This window comes from Phasianus colchicus, chromosome 1 (assembly GCF_987193195.1).
Source record: "Phasianus colchicus chromosome 1, bPhaCol1.hap1.1, whole genome shotgun sequence".
Taxonomy (NCBI): domain Eukaryota; kingdom Metazoa; phylum Chordata; class Aves; order Galliformes; family Phasianidae; genus Phasianus; species Phasianus colchicus.
In genome coordinates this window covers 139,618,679-139,640,056 of record NC_143436.1, presented here as the reverse complement: position 1 = coordinate 139,640,056, position 21,378 = coordinate 139,618,679, and the positions used below count along the sequence as shown (strand labels likewise).

The window sequence follows — 21,378 nt, the reverse complement described above, 5'->3', positions numbered from 1 at the left end:
TAAGAACCAGAATTTCTACAGGATTTCTCTTCTGATCAGCAAACCTTGGTGATTGAGGGGTTCATCTAGCAGCTGTCAAGCTTCACTTTGATAATACCGAAGGAGAAGTCATAAGTCTAAAAAGGACAGCAATAGAAATAATGATTAAGCTTTGTAGCCAAGGAAGAAGTGCTCTTGGAGAATATGACCTTTCCTTAGCTACTGCCTTTCCTTAGCTATCAGAAGAATTCAAATGTGAGACTAGTCATATTAATCCCTAACAAAACTTTAATAGGAATTTATTCAAATTCATCCAATTAAGAAAGCAATGGTTCTTCTGTATAATTGACAGACCACAGTTTTTCTGATATTCTTCCCCTTTTTCCCCTTCACCACAAAGGCTCCTAATTCAAACATTCTATCTTGTTAATAAGAAACGAACAAATAAATAAATAAATAAAAGGGTTTTTAATTTGTCATTAATTAGCTTTTTTAACTCTGACCACATTACCAATAAGGAAGACTCTAAACATAAATGGATGAAAACTCCAGGAGGGTGAGGAAGGGTAGAAATTCTCTGTCACTAGGGAATTCAGGTTGGGATCTGGCCCACAAATCCTCTTTGATTTTATACAGTGCTTTTAGTCCCATCATTAATATCCCTTACTTCTCAGGCCAGGTAAACCCAGGAGAACATGTATAGTACATGTAGCTCTAGAAAACCAAGATTTCCTTGCATCACTAATACAATACACTTTGCAGCTGAACAATACAGCTGCAACTCAGCCCATCATAAGGATTTAAAGACATACACTGAAGGTGAAATTCTTATAGTTATGGGGAAACCTCTCACCACCACCAGTCTGGGGACTGCAACCTTTATTTCTTTGACTGAAATCATTCTTGGACTAGTAATTCAAAGGGTCACATCTATATTAAGTTAACAGGCCTTGTGTTTTACATATATAGGTCTATTTTCCCTTCCCTTGGGGCCACAAAATCGAACTGCTTGTTAAGATCCCTCAAATGTGAAGGAAGCTCTCTCCTATAAAAGAGAAAACCTCCATGAAAATCAAAAGCCCTCACTTGTATTTAGTATTTATGGACAAGTACTGAGCACAGATGATAGAATAAAGTAAAAAATATTTAAATTTCAATTTCTTAGGAAGCATTCAAGATAATATTAAGGTACAGGCAAATTTCATTATACTGAAGTGCATCTATAATTGAATTAAGAGAGGCAAATTGCTTATTTTCATTATTTCCCTCTGTGTTATTCTGTATTCCTCTGCATGGAGAGTAATTCTTTTGCCCCTTAAGGCAATCCAGGGGGAGAGTAAATGTTTTCATAGTGGATGAACACATCTCTGAGCATGTGAGAGTAGTCCTGAGAGGCAGGACTTGGTTGATGAAAAAACAACTTGAGCTGGGAAATGAGCATTTGCAGAATAAAAAGTTACATGAATTCTAAGTGTCACAGCAGTGTGAGGGAGGTGACTCTCCCCCTTTGCTTTGCTCTTGAGACCCCATTTGCAGTACTGAAGTACAAGAAGGACATGGAGTTGTCAAGAGTAGGTCCAAGAGGGCCATGAGGATGATCAGAGGGCTGGACAATCTCTTCTGTGCAAACAGACTGAGAGAGCTGGGGCTGTTCAGCCTGGAGAAAAGAAGGCTCCAGGAAGATGTCATTGTGGCCTTCCAATACTTAAAGGAAGCTTAAGGGAAAACTGAAGAGGAACTCTCTATCAGGGCAAAAAAGAGGTCCTATGACAGAGGAGAAGAAATAGGTTGTCTTTAAGGTCCTTTCCCATTCAAGTCATTATATGATTCTATGTGCACTAAGTTTCATAACATATATTCTTTACATAAGGTCCTTTTTAATTGTTGAAGTATTAAAAATGTAAGTGAACCAAAACAAAAACAAAAAAAAAAACAACTGAAACAGGCATGAGGAAAGAGTTTGTCTTCACCCAGAAACTGTGACATAAGTCTCTCATTCATTCTACATTAATTCAAAATGTCAATTATAACAATAATAAAAAATGAGTTTTCCACTAATTTCTGCCAATAATAAAAATGAAGTTGTGGTATGGGCATCTTTCATTCATAAACACGCAGAAGCAAATCCTAACACATGAAATACAAACACTAAACCAGAGACAACTACACTGATAAACTGAAAAAAAGGAAACTATTTCTCTTTTTTAATTACTTTGGGACAATATGCAATATTTTCTATTTTATAAATCACATAAGTGGTATAAATTATAAAAATAAAACTATTGCATAAAATTGTCTTTTTCACATTGGATACATTTTTTATGATATTTATAAACGCATTTCCATGAAGTTCATCATTCCTGCCTTTAAAATAACAACCCTGTATGCGTTGCTAGCAGACATGATTTTTCTGTGAAATCTGAAAGACCCATCAACAAAACAACACTGCAAGCACTACCAGAATATGACAGAAGGCTTTGTACTGTAGGTAAGAACAAGCTTTTATAAAACTTAATTTACCTTGACAAGAAGTCTGCGAAAGAGAAACGAAAGGGATATCCGTATCGTATGATTTTGACCATGTCTAGGACACCAATATACTGCAGTTGAGCAGACACATAAAAATTGTCAAAAGTATCCGGCAACTTGGAGTTATTAGGCTTTATGCAATGAATAGAATGTGGCGTGCAGTTCTGTAGCTTCCCAATAATATCTGTGAGTGATTTCTGTGGGGAAAAAAAAAACACAACCAGAACAGTTCTCAATCATTATTATGCAGGAAAGGCAACTGCACAAAACATGCTCTTGTAACTCTTTAAAATAAGTTTCTCAAAAGATATCTCACTGCCATGTACGTGGCTTACTCACGAATATGATTTTTTCTGCCACTATAATCTGTAGAGACTAATTCTGCCTTTTTTGGTCGTTGTTATTGATGTTGTTTTGGTTTGTGGTTTTTTGTTTGTTTGTTTGTTTGTTTGTTTGTTTTAATATTTCTGTCCAGAAAATGTTTACTAACCCTGAGTTGTACTGCCACAGTGGTTGGGCCCCCTCGTTCCAGTTTCTGAAGAAATGAGGATGTCCCCTTCTTTTTCAACAGCTGTGGGAAAGAAAAGCACACAACAGCATCTTTAACTCAAGATGGGCACTAACAATTTGCTTTCATTATTACACAACTTGATAACAAAGGCAAACATTTACACAAACAGTATGTCATTTATAATGATTTGGTTTTCAGAAAGAATTGGGAAAGAGGATAAAAACCTGCCTATGGAGATATGGCTAACAATAAAATTCTGATGTCAGAAGCAGCTGCAAACGACTTTACAGATGATATTCCTTTTCTGAATAATTGAGCAAAGCCAACGGTTTGGAATTCTACTGCTGAAGCAGGACTTGTGCAGGTAATATTCCATACAGTCTGCATATTTGTAGGACAATTCTGTAACTCTCTGAAAAGTTTCCTTATGTCTCTGGCAGATGCTTAAGTGGCTAAATGCAAGCACAGGTAATTAGAAAATGTTGAAGGCAAATCAATAATATGAATATTTTAAAAAAACTCTCTTCTTTTCCTGTATGAGTGAATACAGTTTAACTTTTCCTAAAGTAATTTTCACCTATGTTTGCCATAAGTTATCGGTAACTTTATATTATGTTAGAACTAATGTTATCCTTCCCATGCATCAGAACTGGGAGTAGAGAATGAACTTATTTTATACTGCTCTACTTCCTATCTTTGAGAAAAAAAAGGAAATAAGCAACCTAAAATATATCCCCATTATCTTTTTTGTTAAAGTTTTTACAGAAAGGCTGGGAAACTACTGCACTCTAGGATTTGGCCAAGCTCTTAGATTCAAACGTCTGTATCAAGGCTTTCGACTTTTCTTTTTATTGCCTTTCTTGAGTCCATTTACACCATAAAACTCCCTTTCTATCAGGTCAGCACATTCTGGCCCACTCCTGCAATTTTCCTATTGCTTTAAAAAGGGGTCTATTTCCACAGTTTGGCCTTCCACAGCCAATTTCCATTAAAAATATTGCAGCGTTAGCAATTCTCTATTCACTTTGCTAGATTCTGGAGATCTTTTTTATTTCAAATCTTACTTAATAGGATGCAGTAAGATTTTAAAGACAGAACAGGAAAGTGAGCTGTTTGCTAAAGGTTTTTTTTTTCATAAAAAAAACCAACAACAACAAAAACCAACAAAAAAACCCCACTAGCCTGACTATGATATTTCTTAGTTAATGTTTACAAAATGTTTTAAGAATATAACTAAAAGTTACCTCTGTACTCATCCATTTCTCCCAACAAATTAAGTCACTAGTCTTAGACCATTAGCTGAGTTACTGAAAGAGCCAGGAAAAAAGCTCTGGATGCTAAATTTTTTGCCAGTTGTCCTGTTTTGCATACCCATGCATTTCCCACGGGAAAGAGGCATTTTGTTCAGTATGAGAGGTAGAAAAGAAGGGAAGCAAAGCAAGAACCAACAATGAATTTAATTCAATCTCCTTGGACATCTCTAGGTATGGCTTAAGAGCAAGACTACATCACCAAAGCTGTACTTCTCTATTATCTTGAATACACAGCTTTAAGGTGGAAAATATTATACCTCTAATCTACAGAAATAATATATAAAAAGCTCTTCAATCTCTGTTAAGAAGCCAAAGCCTTCTAAAAATCTCTCTTTACAAGCACAATCAGAAGGCATAGCAAAAGTTTTGCAAACAGACAAGCTGTTTTGCAACCAATAGTCAATGAAGCAAAGTGATCATAAAGAAGAGCAGTGAAAAGTCAATGATGATAAGAGCCTTTTGATAGTGATGTAGATTCACATGACTCAGCTAACACTATGTGAACTGTGAAGCCCGCTGACTCTTCCAAAGGAAGCGAGAGGAAAGCAACACCATACATTAGGAAAAGATTACAAACTAGGGAGCAAGAACTGACGTCAGCAAAAGAGAGTTGTGAGAGTATTAATGAAAATATTTTTTTCTTTTATGTGAAAAGGAAACATAGCCTGCATCACAGAGACTCGAGAACCCTATTCCTACAAGTCCATATGTGCTCCAGAATTATGACCAGCTTTTGGTCTACCAGCTTTCATGTCTATTTTGGGATGGATTCACTGTTCTCTTGGATCCTACTACAAGTAGAGTGTTGAGTTCAAAGAGGTAGCCTACTCTTACCTCTGACAACATGTTCCAAAACAAAGTCACCCATCAGACCTGGGAGGTCCAACAGTAGGTAAGTACATGGCCATCTACAGAGAAATCTGTGATTATATAACCTAACAAATTGCTAGGATGGCAGATGAGAAGCTGAAAGGACAAGGAAATCATAACAAACATAACTGTGTGACCTCTGGACCTAGATGTGACCTTCTCTACCCTGGATATTGAGGAGTCTACAACACTCACACACAGCAGCATGCAAACCTACCATTTTACATTTCTCATCAAATTATAAACACATTATATATAACACAAGAATAACATCCTCTGGTTGATAATTCTTAATGTCCCTCTGCCATTTTCTTCCTCTCTCTTTTTTTTCTTTTTTTCCTTTGTTGCCTTTTCCCTCAGGATAAAATCCAATAAAAATACAGTAGTTATGATTTTCCAAAATGTTGTCATTTCAATTCTAAGCTAATGAAAAAATACCTGTTACATTGCATTTTCAATTACAATAAGAATAACAACAACAAAACAATAACATCATTTTAGCTTATCATAGTGGATTTTTCAAGGCTATGCAGGTGAAGGGAAGAAATTATGTGAGACAGGACAGTTATAGATGTGGACTTGATCCACAAAAGAAATTAAGCACTTACCTACTTCCAGTTCCTTCATCAGTTGTCTATTCCAAAAAAGCAGTAGTGCTGGCACTGGAACAGCTTAGATATATTGTGCTCTGCTTCAGTCATCCAGAAGAGCATACTACCTCACTTAAATCAGCCAATTTAGCATCTACAAACTAAGTTGTGTACTGTCTTACTTGCACAGTCTATCTCAAAGCCTACCTTCAGGAAACCAAGCAATCCTTGCCTCATTGGGCAGATGAAGGATGAAGGTCTCAACCACCTTCCATCTAATACCCAATAGTTTAAATCATTCTCACTGAATCTGGAAGATCTGACTTAATTTATTGTGCTTCCCAAAGAAATTTGAATACTTCATTTCACTCTCAAGAGAGTAACTCCTGGTTAAAAGCTATTTTGAACTGGTGTAAAACCTCAGTTTCAGAGGTCCCAGCTGCATGGTGTTTCTCTCAACTTCATTAGGCTTCTAACTTGGACATGCCTTTCATGCTTCCTTCCATGTATGGGACTAGGATCTTTTTCAAAAGCTTAGGAAACTTCCTTTAGGAAGCTGTTACTATAGCAGAAAGGCACCTAAATGCACCTTGTGATGCCTCAGCTGTTTGCTAAATATATTCTCAAACCAACACCAGGTAATTACAGGCCAGTCAGCCTCACCTCTGTCCCTGGAAAGGTGATGGAACAGATTGTGCTGGATGCCATCTCCAGACAACTGGAAGAAAAGGAGGTTATCAGGAGTAGTCAGCACGGGTTCACCAGGGGGAGGTCGTGCTTGACCAACCTGGTAGCCTTCTATGATGTTGTCACTGGCTGGGTGGATGGGGGGAGAGCAGTGGATGTAGTCTACCTTGATTTCAGCAAGGCATTTGACACTGTCTCCCACGACATCCTTATAACGAAGCTGAGGAAGTGCGGGATAGATGAGTGGACAGTGAGGTGGGTTGAGAACTGGCTGACTGGCAGAGCACAGAGGGTTGTCATTGGCGGTGCAGAGTCTGGTTGGAGACCTGTAACCAGCGGTGTTCCCCAGGGGTCGGTGCTGGGACCGGTCCTGTTCAACATCTTCATCAATGACCTTGATGAGGGGGTAGTGGCCACCCTCAGCAAGTTTGCTGATGATACGAAGTTGGGAGGATTGGCTGACACGCCCGAAGGCTGTGCTGCCATTCAGCGAGACCTGGACAGGCTGGAGAGCTGGGCAGTAAGGAACCAGATGAAGTTTAACAAAAGCAAGTGTAGAGTCTTGCACCTAGGGAGGAATAATTCCATGCACCGGTACAGGTTGGGGGATGACCTGCTGGAGAGGAGCTCTGCAGAGAGGGACCTGGGTGTCCTGGTGGACGACAGGTTGGCCATGAGCCAGCAGTGTGCCCTTGTGGCCAAAAAGGCCAATGGCATTCTGGGGTGCATTAAAAGGAGTGTGGCCAGCAGGTCGAGGGAGGTGATCCTCCCCCTCTACTCTGCCCTGGTAAGGCCTCATCTGGAGTACTGTGTCCAGTTCTGGGCTCCCCAGTACAAAAAAGACAGGGATCTCTTGGAAAGAGTCCAGCGGAGAGCCACAAAGATGGTGAAGGGCCTGGAGCATCTCCCCTATGAGGAAAGGCTAAGTGAGCTGGGTCTGTTTAGCCTTGAGAAGAGAAGACTGAGAGGGGACCTGATCCAGGTCTATAAATATCTAAGGTGTGGGGGGCAAAGTGGCGAGGCCAGACTCTTTTCAGCAGTGTGCGGAGACAGGACAAGGGGAAATGGCCAGAAGCTGGAGCATAGGAAGTTCCGCACCAATGTGCGCAAGAACTTCTTTACAGTGAGGGTGACGGAGCACTGGAACAGGCTGCCCAGGGAGGTTGTGGAGTCTCCTTCTCTGGAGATATTCAAGACCCGCCTGGACGCCTACCTGTGCGACCTGGTGTAGGGATCCTGCTTTGGCAGGGGGGTTGGACTCGATGATCTCTGGAGGTCCCTTCCAACCCCTACGATTCTGTGATTCTGTGATTCTGTGAACACCATTCACTTCAACTTATGTTTTTCCACTGAGATTATTGACAAGAACAGTAGACAAGAATTATGGTACTATCAGCAGTAAGGCTATGAGGAAACTCCCATCGCTATTCTGTGGAAGTGCTTGCATAAAGCCCTCTAAAAGACACATGAGAGCAAGCTCCTTAATCCCACGGCAGAAACAACTTTGTGCAGCTGTAAGCCAAAAATAAAGTTGCACAATTGAAGAAGCCTGGCAAAACAGCTGGTGCATCGAGGAAACTACTTGCTTCTTTTCTAGGAGGAGGAATTCCAAAGCTTTATTAAGAATGGCCTCTGCAAACCATGTGATTTCTCCTCAAAAGAGAGATGTCCCATGTGACATTAACAACTACATTTCAGTATCCTACCAAAGTTTTGTTTGTTTGTTATTCTTTTTAAATTTTGGGGCCGACTTAGCTAGCAGAAAAAGAGGCAAGTTCAGAAACACAGAAGTTTGATTTGTAGAAACGTACAAGTTTGATTTGTTCTCGAATCATCTGAAATATTTATATGCAAGTAACTATATAAACTAACAATTTACAGAGTTCGTCTTCGTACAAAACCACAGAAGAGTCATAAATTCCTACCTTGCTGAGCTCCACGTATTTCTTTGTTTCTCCACCTGCACAGGCTACTGATGTTTTTTTATTCAGCAGTGCTGCTTTACATCCTTTGAACTTAAGGGAATGATATGGAGGAACAAGTGATCCAGTCTGTGTCAGTTTGGACTGGAACAATTGATTGATGACTACATTTTCGCTGGCTAGGAAAAAAGAAGAAATTAATGCATGAAAATAAAATACAGTTTAAAAACCATATACATAAAGGAAGGAAAAATATGCATCCAGTAATAGACAGTTAAAAAAATAAATGTAATATGAATGGACATCCCAAAAACTATTATTTTATGCACTGACAGTTACCAAAAAGCGTTCAATATCTAAGAATGTCAGTCATCAGTAACATTCTTTTTAAACCTATTTAGGTCCTATTCTGAACAAAACAGGACAGAAAACAAAAACTCTTAGGCTATTATCTGTCCAAACTTAATTACTTATGTTATAATCACGTTTGACTTTTGTTCCGTTACTGACTACTAATATATCTATCTATTAGAGCAATGTAAGAGATACATGATGCACTATTTACCTAACAAGTAACATTTAAAAATGATCAAGGCACTTGGCAGCAGCCAATTCTGGACAGCCACTGCACCAAAGAAAAACAATTATATAAAATATAACATACAAATAGATTAAAAAAAAGGTCTAGGTGAATGAAGGAACTATAGCAAGCTAAGTTCATGTTTCTTTGCATCAAAATCACATTTAAAATATTAAAGAAATAATAGTGCCATACATATTTTTGATGTAGTGTGATAATTAGCACAGATTACTTTCAAGAGATGTTTTTAAACTAAAACTGTGAATCTTACGACAGATAGGATACTTCATAATAATTCCAGTTAATGAATAAATGGAATAAAGGTCACTAAAAATGCCATTAAGTTTAGCATAACAAGTAGAAATCTTCAGTTTGCTATTTAATAGCTGAGTAAAGGTATATTTACTGGATGTTTAAATATAATAGATTTGCTTCTTCTTTTCTGTGGAGATTATTAGTGCTGACTTAACACTAATAATAAAGTTATGAGAAAGACACTAAAGCAGATATTTGAATAAATTTCAGCAGCATCGGTGGACATAGTCCATTTTTAAAATATGGACAAATGTAATGGGTAACATTAGGAAAGACATTACAATTTTGCCCTTCAAATCAAAACACATAAAGGCTACGTTAATAGTAACTCCTGGTTCATCTACAGGACATGTATATTCCGCCTTCGAACATATATATGAAAATGACTTCGATGTTGTTAGTGTATTTAAAGGTTTTTAGCTGAGTAAGGAAACTAAATTCAACGAAAAACAAAAGAAGAAAGCACTTAAGCTATACATCTATATAACTTACATGATTGACACAAAAGGAAAAACGTCACTGACAATCAATAGTTTTAAGTTCCAAAAGCCTAAGTCACTTAAAAAAGAAGGAATGTAGCCCTTAAGTCACTTAGATCCTTTTAAATATTCTGCTTTCAGAATTTATCCATTAATTATATTTACTATTATTTGACTTGTTAATTATATACACTCACTCGCTACAAAATCAAATATTTTATATGCAATCCAATTTTCCATTCCTCCCTTTTAACAGCTGCATAGATTATTACACAAAATAGCAAAGATGATGCAAAAAGAAACTGTTCGAGAGAATGGAAGAATGCTTTCTTGTAGAATACACTGGAAATTGATGATAAAACTTCTTGTGCTATCTGGTAGATAATCATATAAATTCCAGTAGTGAGAACAGGAATGTATTTTAAACTATGATCAATAGGATTATATTCAAGATTAATTCTTTCCTTTCTTTTCTAATCCTTCATGTATACTATTTGCCTTTGAAAAGCATCAATTATTTTACCAGAGAGTTTAGTTTCACAGTAAAATTGCTAAAAAACAAGATACTGTAACAGCACAGCTGATTTGGAAGACAAATATTTCTTCTGAAAGATCTCAATTTCTACTGAAAGTAATACAAATATGTAAGATACTAAGAGAAGACTGCACTAGTTGGAACAAAGACAAATAGCATCTCAGGGTGTATTGACATTTTCCTGAGGAAAATGTTGTTTTTCTTCACAGAAAAAGAAAATGAATTAGGTTCTTAATTATCCAATTATGAATCATTAATTAATAAATGGAGATGCATTATTATTAGGCATAATTATACAATATGCACATGGAGAGATATTTAATTTTGTATTTCAATGAACATTTGTATTTATTCACTGGAAAACAAGAATACCCAGATAATGCTGCTTCTAAAAACTCAAGCAGTGAAAATGAGGATGATTTTTTTTTTTTTAATTGGAAATAAAAATATGTATGCACTATCTTAATAAATGAAAATCAAAGTCCGGGTTTAACATCTTGATTTCTAACAACAACAGCAACCACAAAACCATTTACTTACTTTTCATTACAAATATGAGATTTTGTGAAAGGGAATCTTTATTTTTTTCTACTGCACCAGCAATTTCGTAAGTAACCTATAATAAAATATTGTGACATCATTAGTAATGATCACCGCACCTATTAAAAATATTACAGCAGTAGAAATGAAGCTGTGGGTTTTTTTCCACTCAACAGCTGAAGTCTGGCACCAGGTAATGTCTTTCAATCCTTTCTTAATAACAATACTAACCAGAAGAACTGGTTGCTGAACATAGTGTCTCTGTGAGAAATTTCATCAGACTGATTCCAGCACACTTTCACAATGCAAGGCTGAATCAGAAGTGTATAGAAAACAGTAACATAAACACTTTCCCCATAGGATGAGGACAGCAGTCCTAGCCCATCATGTTCACACCGATCCTAGCAGGCACTCATGGAGCAATCTGACGACCAGTTCACAATCACAACATGCTCTAGTCATTTATACTGCTTCTGGATGCAACTTCAGTCTATAGGTTATGTAAAAATTTCATTTACCCTTCTAACAGCTACGTACATAAGGACTTTGGAAGACATCAGCTGACTGATGTCATAATTTCTAGAACAGACTGTCGAAGTGTTTTTCCATCTGTCATCTGAATGCAGATAAAATAACGTATGTGTTTGGTACTCCAAAGTGAAAAAAAACCAATGCTCCAGACAGACTTCCTGAAGGCACATCCAAAACAATTAAGTATGTCCAAGTGCCTGTTTTAATACTGAGCCTACCTCAGCTCCTACTATACAGAAAAGCAGCACTGAGACCGAAATGCAGACAGAGTCTGAAATGCCAGTTAAAACTTTTACATCACTATTATCCGATTTCTTTGCTCTCATCTTTCCAAATATAAACTTATTTTGCTTAAGATAAAAATATTTTACAACATAGAAGGATTAAAATAATAGAGTGAAACAGAATTTTCATATCAATAATCTGTGATTATGTTTCACATGTTGGCTAGTAGGGCAACCAATACTAAATCGACTTTGGGCATAATTTTAAAAATCAACTGTGCTACCTAAGTTCTGTTTTGAAAACTAGACTAAATACAAATGATGGGATTTATCTCACCTTATGTAAGTACGTGTGAGTACAATTCAGGGACACATGACTTCTGTATATATGCAGGAAAAAGGTATTATATACCATGACTCATCTGCCCTATTTTTCAATGGGATGCATTCCATTTTAGCAATAGCTTATTCCCAACCACTATGAGTGTAGATGAGATGGTCAGCCCTGATATGCAAGTCTCCAGCTGCAGGTGAGGACACTTAGCTAAATGAAGCAGACAGAATCTAATGGCTGCAATCCTTCAACACACCTAAATTCCACCAACAAACCATGATGATGCCCAGCCTTTATCTGACTGGTCTATAGAAGAAAAGCAAGGATTGGACTTGCTAGACTTCAAGTTCAGCACCAAGAGAGAGTTCAGTTTCTAAATCAAACAGTTCCTTGAACAGGAAATGCTCTAGAACTAGTTAACAGGAAATAAGTATCTAATTCCACCTGGAATTGTAGTCATTTAATTTGACATTGTAGAAAGATGTCTACTGCCACCCAGAACTGGGCTGCCCTCAACTCCTTCTTAGAACCACTCTTTCAAAGTAAAGCGACTTCTTGTCATTTATTCCTGTTGTTTTTATATATTTATTTAATATGGTCAACAACTGTGTTTACTAATATTATAGATGCTACTCTTCAGAAAACAAGACAGAAAGACCCAATTCATAGGACAGATTCAAGGCAACCTAACTACAAAGCTTAGAGCTTCTTCAAGGCCTGCTACCTTACTGATGACAAAAATCAGCCCATGTGACAGGGAAATGCACACTTCGCCAGTTTTGCTGAACCTACATAGTGAATTTCAGTACCTCTGCTGTATTTCCTTCTGCTGACTGAGGTGAGAATATAATTTCTTGCCTCACAAGGCAATTTTGTTAGCTTGAGAGGACAGGTTGTTCTGCACTGACAGAAACTGTTTCTCCTCTTTATGTTGAGACCTGGCATATTAGTTACATCTCTAAAATTTTTCTGGATCATATTCTGTTAATTTAGAATTCTGTGCCGTATGCACACATAGCTTTAACTTAGGAAAGGTTTTCCTTCTCATCATTCAAACTCTAACATCACCCCTATCCTGGAGCTTGGTGTATTTATTCGTGTCCCCTCAGGTTCAGGCTATGACAGTACTAAACCAGTGCTTCCTGTTTCTCGGATGAAAGCTCTCATCATTACACTACCACATGAAGAACTACTTCCTAACTTTCTGAATGAAAGGGAAATTTTACAGAAAGCTTACTTCTGAAAAATAGGTGGGTGTTTGGTATCTTTTTATGGGGATAGCAGAGAACAGCTAGTTAATTCACAGAGTTTACAAACAATAGTAGAATCCAAAGAGAACTTAAAAGTTAAACAGAAAAAAAAAAAAACTACTGACAACAGTATCACCAGCAGTAGCAGATACTTCATGAGAATTTCTTAAAATACTTTGTTTTCCTTTACCTTGGGACCACGTTTTTTACCTAAAATCTGTTTTAAATTTTTTACTGAATTATGTCCCTTAGGTATTTGGGGAATTTTTATCCCTGTATATTTAATAAAGCTGTAAATTTTATAATAAAGATAAGTAACACTAATCAGTTCATTAATTTGCTTTTCCATTGGGTCATTTGACAATTATGTAATGCTATCTCACTCATGAAAAAGATTATATGACTTATTATGTGTATAATCTGTTACACTTAGCAATTGTCAGATGATGTAATTAGTATGGCATCTGCCATGGAAAAACAATATATACCAATAGATTACATTAATTTCCATGACAGTTCCAATAATATAATATAATTTTTTAACTGCATCTCATAAGAACATACAGCATAGTAAACTATTAGAATAATTCAAGTACATTATTAAGTGTTTGCAGTGTACTTAAACTGATGTTCTGCGATATTGGTCCATAAAAGATAATTAACAGAACTTATTTGACAAATTCATAACGCCAGTTCCTAATTGAGCATCTTAGACTTTGACTAAATTAGAAGAGAATTACTATTGATGGGAAGAGTAGGTAAGTATAGCAGTGGGAGATAATACATTATGATTAAATGTGTACATTGAAATGGAGAAGGTTCAGTACTGGGAGTAGTATAATACATCACCAACTTCTAGAAGTATATTCATAAGACATCTCTCAGAACATATAAAATGCATAAATGTTAACAGGATTTCCTTCCACAAAGACATTGCTAACACTCTAAAACTTTTCCCATAGTAAATTGGTAAATTAATTCACTGCCTAAGGACATGAAAAGTAACTCAATGTAATGGCACTCCAAAGTTCAGTATTTGTAGTTCCACAAAAGAAGAAAAGAAGGCCTCTCCACGATGCCTATTTTGTTAGTGTTATCCTGGCCCCCTCAGAGACACCAATCTACAGAGGAACTCTGCCTAAAGCACATGTATTTCCTCCACTTATTTCCCATTAGTTTTCTGAAGTAAACTTGGCCAAAACTCTGCACTAATTAGCACTCAAGCCCAGTGTATAGCTATTTCAAGGAGAAAAATCCCCCCAAAATGTTACATGATTCAGGTAGGAATTGTGCACTAGCTTAGCTCAGGGTTCTGGTATTATAAAACACACCCCTTATTCCCACTTCCATTTATTGAAACTGTTTGATATGTCTTGCTCTATACGATGAACATTTCAGAGACAGAAGGTAACCAAAGGTAACAAGATCTTTAGATAGTATCTGAACCAGTTGTTTTTATTACAAAGAGTGCACAGCTCTACGCTGTTTTGTTTCAGTAAAACATTAAAAAAAGAAAGGTATTGGATTTGCTTCCCTACGTAAGATTAGAAGGGAAGAGAGCTTAAACTAAGCATACTGGTAGTGGGGAGGTAAAAAAAAATAAATAAATAAACATTTAGTCCTGGGCATTCAGAGGAAAATACTGAGTAATACTTCTAGTATTATTAGTGATAGTATTTAAGAACTTGAATCTATCATTTTTCTTAGTATCACTTAGTATCACTGGGCTCACCTTCCCAAAACAAGTCTTGGAAAGCAATGAGTCAATACTTTTTAAACATTCTATGAAGTCTTATTTTAACATTCAGATATAAATAGTATAATATTAAAACTACAAGGTATTTAGAAAGCAAAGGGGAGAAAATTTTTTTTAATTATTTTTTTTGTTAAGCTCAGCCTATAAATGAGTGTCCAAAATCAAGTCTAATTAAGGAAAGAGAGAGAGAAAGAGAGAAAAGGAAGGGAGGGAGGGAGGAAAGGAGGGAAGAGAAGGGAAGGAGGGAGAGAAGGAGGGAGAGAGGGAGGCAAGAAGAAAGAGAGAAAGAGAGGGGAAAATGTACAGCTATCTTGCCTGTGTGAAAAAGCGAACCTTTGTCAAATAACCTTTATATGCTTTGGTATAGCTTAGACGAGACTGATTTGATTGTGATGTCTGGGGATTCAGCCTGGGGAAAAAAATAGAGAAAATGAAAGCATCCTTATTGATTAATCCATCTCCTTTTGTTTTTTGATTTAGAGGTTCAGTTTCAGAGTCTGCCTGGGATATATAAGGCATTTCAGAGACAACTGCATTGGTGAAGGTGAGCTGACAGCTGAGAGGTATTTTTGAAACGTGCATTGTTGAGAAATGGCACAGACATTGATCTGCACTTAAAGGACATTATGTGTACTGCTTTATAGAGCAAAGAAGTTGGTCTTTTGGTCTGAACAATTTATTACAGTACTAAAAGTCAAAACAGCAGAAAGGAAATAGTGACAAGGGGCTTACCAGATTTGTTGATGCAAGCATAAATTTAAGCTGCATAAAGCTTAAATTATGACACATTATTCAGATTACAAGAACAATGAAATTGCTCGTTACCTCAGACAATGGTATGTTAAATGTCACTACAGGTAAAGCTGTGTCTCTTGGCATTGTGCTAAGATAATACATTTCTGGTTTACTTATTAGCATATTGATTCTTCCCTTAAAATAATAATAATAACAACAACAATTTTGAGTTGCTGAGAAAAGTTCAGTGATGGAATGTTATTCTTCAAAAATCATGAATATCAGAAGGGCTGAAATTTCAGAGCCGTATGAAAGCTCCATATGAAGCTCTATATTACATGAGAACCCACAGTGTAAATATTAATGTTATCAAGAAAAGTATCTAGAAATTCACTATTATACATTTTTAGTAGTTTCAGACAATGATTAAATGCATTGATCAATCGCATCCCCAAAACACCTATTTCCTCCAGGCAGTCAGGCCCAGTGAGAAGCAGTAGGCAATGCCTACGTTTACACCAGGCAGCAGAAACAAAGCTCTACAAGCAGATTTTTTTTTCCAGAAGAGATCAGACTGCCGGTGTTCAGGGCAATGTGTAAAACAACTTTCAGATAAAGGCTTCCACGAGAATTTTTATTCTTACAAAACCTAAATCATTCTTTTCTACCTTCTGCCTGAACTGAACAGATAAGCATTTGTCTTAGAGCACTTGGATACAGAGACATTAAAGGGCTCTTAGAAAAGACTTGCAATACATCAAGGCATTGTAGGATTCTGTTCAGCTGCAAAATTAAAACTAGGAGATAAAGTAAAATACTTGATATTATCAAGTACTATTATTCTCAGTAGCCTTTGCTAAGCATGTCATCATGGAGTTAACTACTGTATCATAGTGCTCCTGCAGATAAAGGCAGACCCAGTGTTGTGCAGGCATAAGAGTAAAATTCGAGAGAAACAAAGAAAGATTTATTTGCTTCCTTCCACGGGATGGTTCTGTCACATTTGTGTAACATAGTATTACTCTCTCTTGGCTTTCACTGAAAAATGTCACTTAGGCACTGATCTCTTCTGTGTAGAAGCTTACTTGTGCATGTTGTTCTCCTTTTCTATCCCACTTTTTCCATTCCAAAGCAGTCAAGAGCATATGAAAAAAAAACAACTAAGGTCTCTCTGAATGATATTATAAATAGAGATTTTCTTAAAGCATTGTTTCTGTAGAAAATCAAGCATGGATTCCAAATTTGGTGTTGTTTTCCCTTACATATTACTCAGAGCCTCTTCCCCCATACTCCTTCCTGGATTCATTTTGATTCTGGGCCTTTCCAGACCATTATCTCTTCTTCTCTTAGTACTGCATGTTCTGAAATAATATAAGGCTAATTAGGCTTGGACAACAGTATGGTATGTGTAGTCCTTGGGAAGGCTACTGAGCATAATACATAAGGGAACAGGTGATATTTCACAATGCATAACAATAATCAATCAAAAATATGTGATAGTGAAAAACAAAGAGAACTTTCCTATGACTATCCTAAGATAAAATACTGAGATATCAACATGCCAGATGTCTTCAAGATTGCACAGACACATTTGTGTCAGTTATAACTTCCTCATAATATAAGGCTAGAGATACTGGTATTGTTCACAAAAGACTGTCATCTCAATTAAATATCAAATGGCAGGTCACTTCAGCAAGGCAGCACTTTTAATAGCTGCTTTTTCCAATATAACTGCACACATGAGTTGCTTAAATAGCTATTGTAGTGGTAGCTATCTGAGTTAATATATCAGACCCCAGTTCTTTTTGGAGTTAGAGCTACATACATAACCTGTTGAAAAGGAGCCTCTACCAGATCCAACTTGGAACATTAACGTTTTTTTGCTGCAGATGTCACAGTTTCACATTGACTGTGAACTACAAAGTAGTTAAAAGTTTTGTTACCTAGGGAAATCAGGCTGTCTGCCCTCACCTTCTGTTAGCCATAAAGCCTACATTCAGCGTTACTTCCACAAACAGTAACCCAGAGCCGTTGCTTGAATACAAATGATTAAGACTAGAAGTGAAGAATTTTGACTACCTGCCACATTTTACTGGTAAATCTTCTTCTACTCTCTGGGTCTGGTGCATCTTTCAGCTATACTCATGTAAACAATGAGAAGCTTTACCAAGTTAAAGGTGTTACAATCAGAGGAAAATTGTTTTAAGTGAAAATAAAATCAGCTCCCTGGTTATGAATTTGGGGATTTCTGAAGGTAACGATACAGAGAAAGACTGCTTCATACCAAACTTGTTTAAACTCATTTATTTGCTATCAGACTACAAAAATGAGTACCAAAACATGTCGAACTATACTGTCACTTCATATCTGAAATTCTTATTTTTGAGTGGCAATAAAACTTGATGTATTTAAAGTCTGATCTATTAACAAATTTCATTAAACATAAATCACAAATAACATATAAAATACGTACAAGATAGTAATAGCGCAATCTCAAGAACAGCATCAGCAGTTTTAAAAACTTGATTTCTTAAAATTCAACTGAGGAAGATGTAGCCATCGATAAAAAAAAAATACATGTAAGTAATTATTTAGTTGAACAGTGCTATCATAAGATTTTATGTAAATTCCTATCATAAATCCCTGGAAATTTCAACCAGTGATAGCTCAATAAGAGTTCCATGATATAGGAAAAGTACAGGCGTCTTTAAAGATCTTGCTCAGTCACTACTAATGTAGAGGCTGTTAAGGACTTGCAGAGGAACTCTTCTCTTTTGGCAGTGACATGAACATTTTAATGCCATATGGTTGCAAAGTACAACCTGACAGTCTGGCATAGCTCCTAGGCCAATGTAAACCGAAGGATCTCCACTGACTTCAAAAGAATGTGTGAATTTATATTACTTGAGGAGCCATCTATTTATTCATAATTTTAGATCAAATGTCATTACTATTATTAGAAAAGGTCAAACCAAGAGTCTATGTAATAAAAGAAAAAAATGCAAACAACCATGCAAGGATAAAACACACATTAATGAAAAGCGTACTCCGGACCGCTCACAGTTTAAGTTTCAGAACCCGACACCTGAAGCTTCAACATTAATAAATGTTCCTACCCAGTCCTTCTTTCCAAAGTAAGAAAACTTTTTTCATTTTCAAGAAATGTGCTTATTGCTGTGATTGTGATATTAATACGGATGCCTTGCTGCTGCTTTCTTATCAATTTTCTGGTGTATGGAAGCTTTTTAGGACTGCCTTGACAAATCTGGATAATCACAACACAAATTCATGAAAATATATTTATCTAAGAACTACAGAACAGATTTATGCAGGAATTTAGACATTTAGTGCCCTTTGTTAGCTCTTCGCTCTATCACTTTAAGTGCTAATAAATTTCACAAAACATTCATTGCACTGTTATCTAACTCTGTCCCAGTAGCAGAGGTATTCAAACCACTTACCTTTGGCAAACAATTTGGGCCTAAGTAGAAGGCCTCACGATGAAAGTAGAGCCACCAGGGAGCTATTCAGAGTATTTAGGTTAAGAATTTAAGTACTGCCCAAATACTCTTTATCCTTTCCATAATGACCACAGTTGTATCATTGGCCAGGAACAAATTTGCCTGCATCAGAACACCGCTGATGCCAAGTGAGAGCCACAAAATAGAACTTTCTATATATATTTCAATATATTGCTGCAAAAGACAAATCTGGTCAAAGAAGCCTAAGCATGCACAGCCCTATTTCTCATCTCTCTGGACAGCTCAGGGGACATAATGTTTCCTAGAGATATGACAGAGCCAGCAGGTCTTTTTTTGGAGGCAAGTCTTGAACTTATCTCCCAAAGAGTACCCACTGCCAATAGTCAGTAGCATAAATCTGTTCCACCTGAAATATTTGTCATAGCAGAAAGTGTTATCCAGTGGAATACCTTTAGCAACACAGATGAGAGCTATTTTTCTTTTGTTCTTATCCTCCCAAGAGCTCACTTCTGAATCCAAACTGATATTTTAGCAACATAATGGAAAAACTCCCAGCGTTTGCTACATGGAAAATCATATGAAGGTAAGGTTGCTCTAATTACTTTTCACAGAAAGGAGCAGAAAAGCTGTTACACGGTTTTAGCATTGTAATGTGCATTCCAACCAATTATATATTATAATTGCTCTGTTTCTTGCTCACTGAACTCAACTCTTCTGTCTCTTGCTTAGGTATAGGAAGGAGCATCTAGGTGTCAGTTGTGTGGTTGAGCTGAAGTACCTGCAGCGTCCATGTGGCTTCTGAAGTGATTTCTTAAGAGGTCACACAGCACCACTGTGTCATGAAAAAGCCAGATTCTGCAGGCTTTCCTGAGTTCTAGGGTTTTTAAAGACACCTAATATGTAAAGTCATCAACCAATAGCAAGTACATTCATATTTATGAACAGCACAGTGCATGTGATCACAATGTTGTGGATCCTACGCATATCAGCGGAACACATATTATCAATTTGACAGGCACAAAGCTTGTATGGGATTCCATCAGAGACAACTCTTAAGACCTGGAGAGTGTGGAAGGACACAGTGCTTGTTTCAGATGTTTGCTCAGATGTAAGGACTGATTCCTGCAACTTTCAGTTTATATTCTCACCCAATTTTAAGTGGAAATTTTTTAAAAGAGATAACAGAGAACTCCAATTTATTATGCCTCTACCATTTCATTAGCTTATTTCAAATACTATACTTAGAACAGAGAGAAGTGGCAGCACATCATATTAACTATAGAAGGACCGATCTGTCAGATTATAAGAAAAAAATTACTTAAATGTATAACTATTTCGCCTGATTATGGCCACAGGTCATTGTGGAGGGAATGTGAAAATGAGAGAGTATTGGAAAGAAAAGGGTAAGAGGCCTATCTAACAAAACTGATTGTGATTTTGCCATGAACAGTGAAAAACATTCATTCTGTTTCACAGATAGATTCAGAGACACAGCAACGTTCTAAGATTTCAACGGAAAAAAGAGGGAAAAAAAAGATATTTTAGTTATGATTAACAACAAAATATGCATTTTTTTCTTGTACCAGATTGATACTGGTATCCATGGTACCTATTAATACAGCACAGGATCTGCAAAGAACCTATAATGCTCTGAAATAACAGAAAGCAACGTAAAAGCCAACTAAAAGGACATTAAACATTTATGCCAAGATATCACAGTCTCCCCTCTTCCTCATAAGCAGTGAAGACACAATTTAGGCGTTGGAATTGCGTAGACACAATCCTGCTAAGAAAAGGCCTGCTCAACATCTACCTATTCTGAAACACAAGTAGAAAACACCATGGGGGTGTTTACCGATTCTATACACGTATTGCACTGATACTAAGCTGTCACCTGAAAATTCATCATTAAAAAGTGAATTGTTATTTACAACCAGATGTTGGACAGCCCTTGTAGAATTTACTCTTTTTCATGAACTGTGTGTAAGCAATCACTCAAAGAACTTACCCTGCCAGCATAATGCATAACAGTGAAGGTAGAGCCCTGTTCCTTTGGTGCAAGGTTGCCATTTCCATCTTTTGTGGAGGAATACACTGTATTTGTGTCTGATGTATCCAGGTAAGACTGAATCCGTTTAGAAAGACTCTGCTCCACTGACCAATTAGATTGGCTTTCTTCATCTAGCATCGACAAAAAGCCTGATGGTTTCTGAAAT

The 21,378-nt window shown here is 36.8% G+C and overlaps 1 protein-coding gene across 2 annotated transcripts in view; it reads right to left on the bottom strand.

The window, feature by feature from the left end:
• The window catches only part of MYO16 (myosin XVI), a 355,874-nt gene that overhangs the window by 75,619 nt on the left and 258,877 nt on the right, over positions 1-21,378 (bottom strand). For both annotated transcript variants that reach the window (XM_031613784.2, XM_090128652.1), the window contains exons 23-27: positions 21,171-21,371; positions 10,851-10,926; positions 8,405-8,580; positions 2,999-3,079; positions 2,500-2,705 (exon numbers count right to left, since the gene is read on the bottom strand). In XM_031613784.2, coding sequence (XP_031469644.2) covers positions 2,500-2,705; positions 2,999-3,079; positions 8,405-8,580; positions 10,851-10,926; positions 21,171-21,371 — 740 coding nt within the window. The remainder of the gene's footprint in view (positions 1-2,499; positions 2,706-2,998; positions 3,080-8,404; positions 8,581-10,850; positions 10,927-21,170; positions 21,372-21,378) is intronic.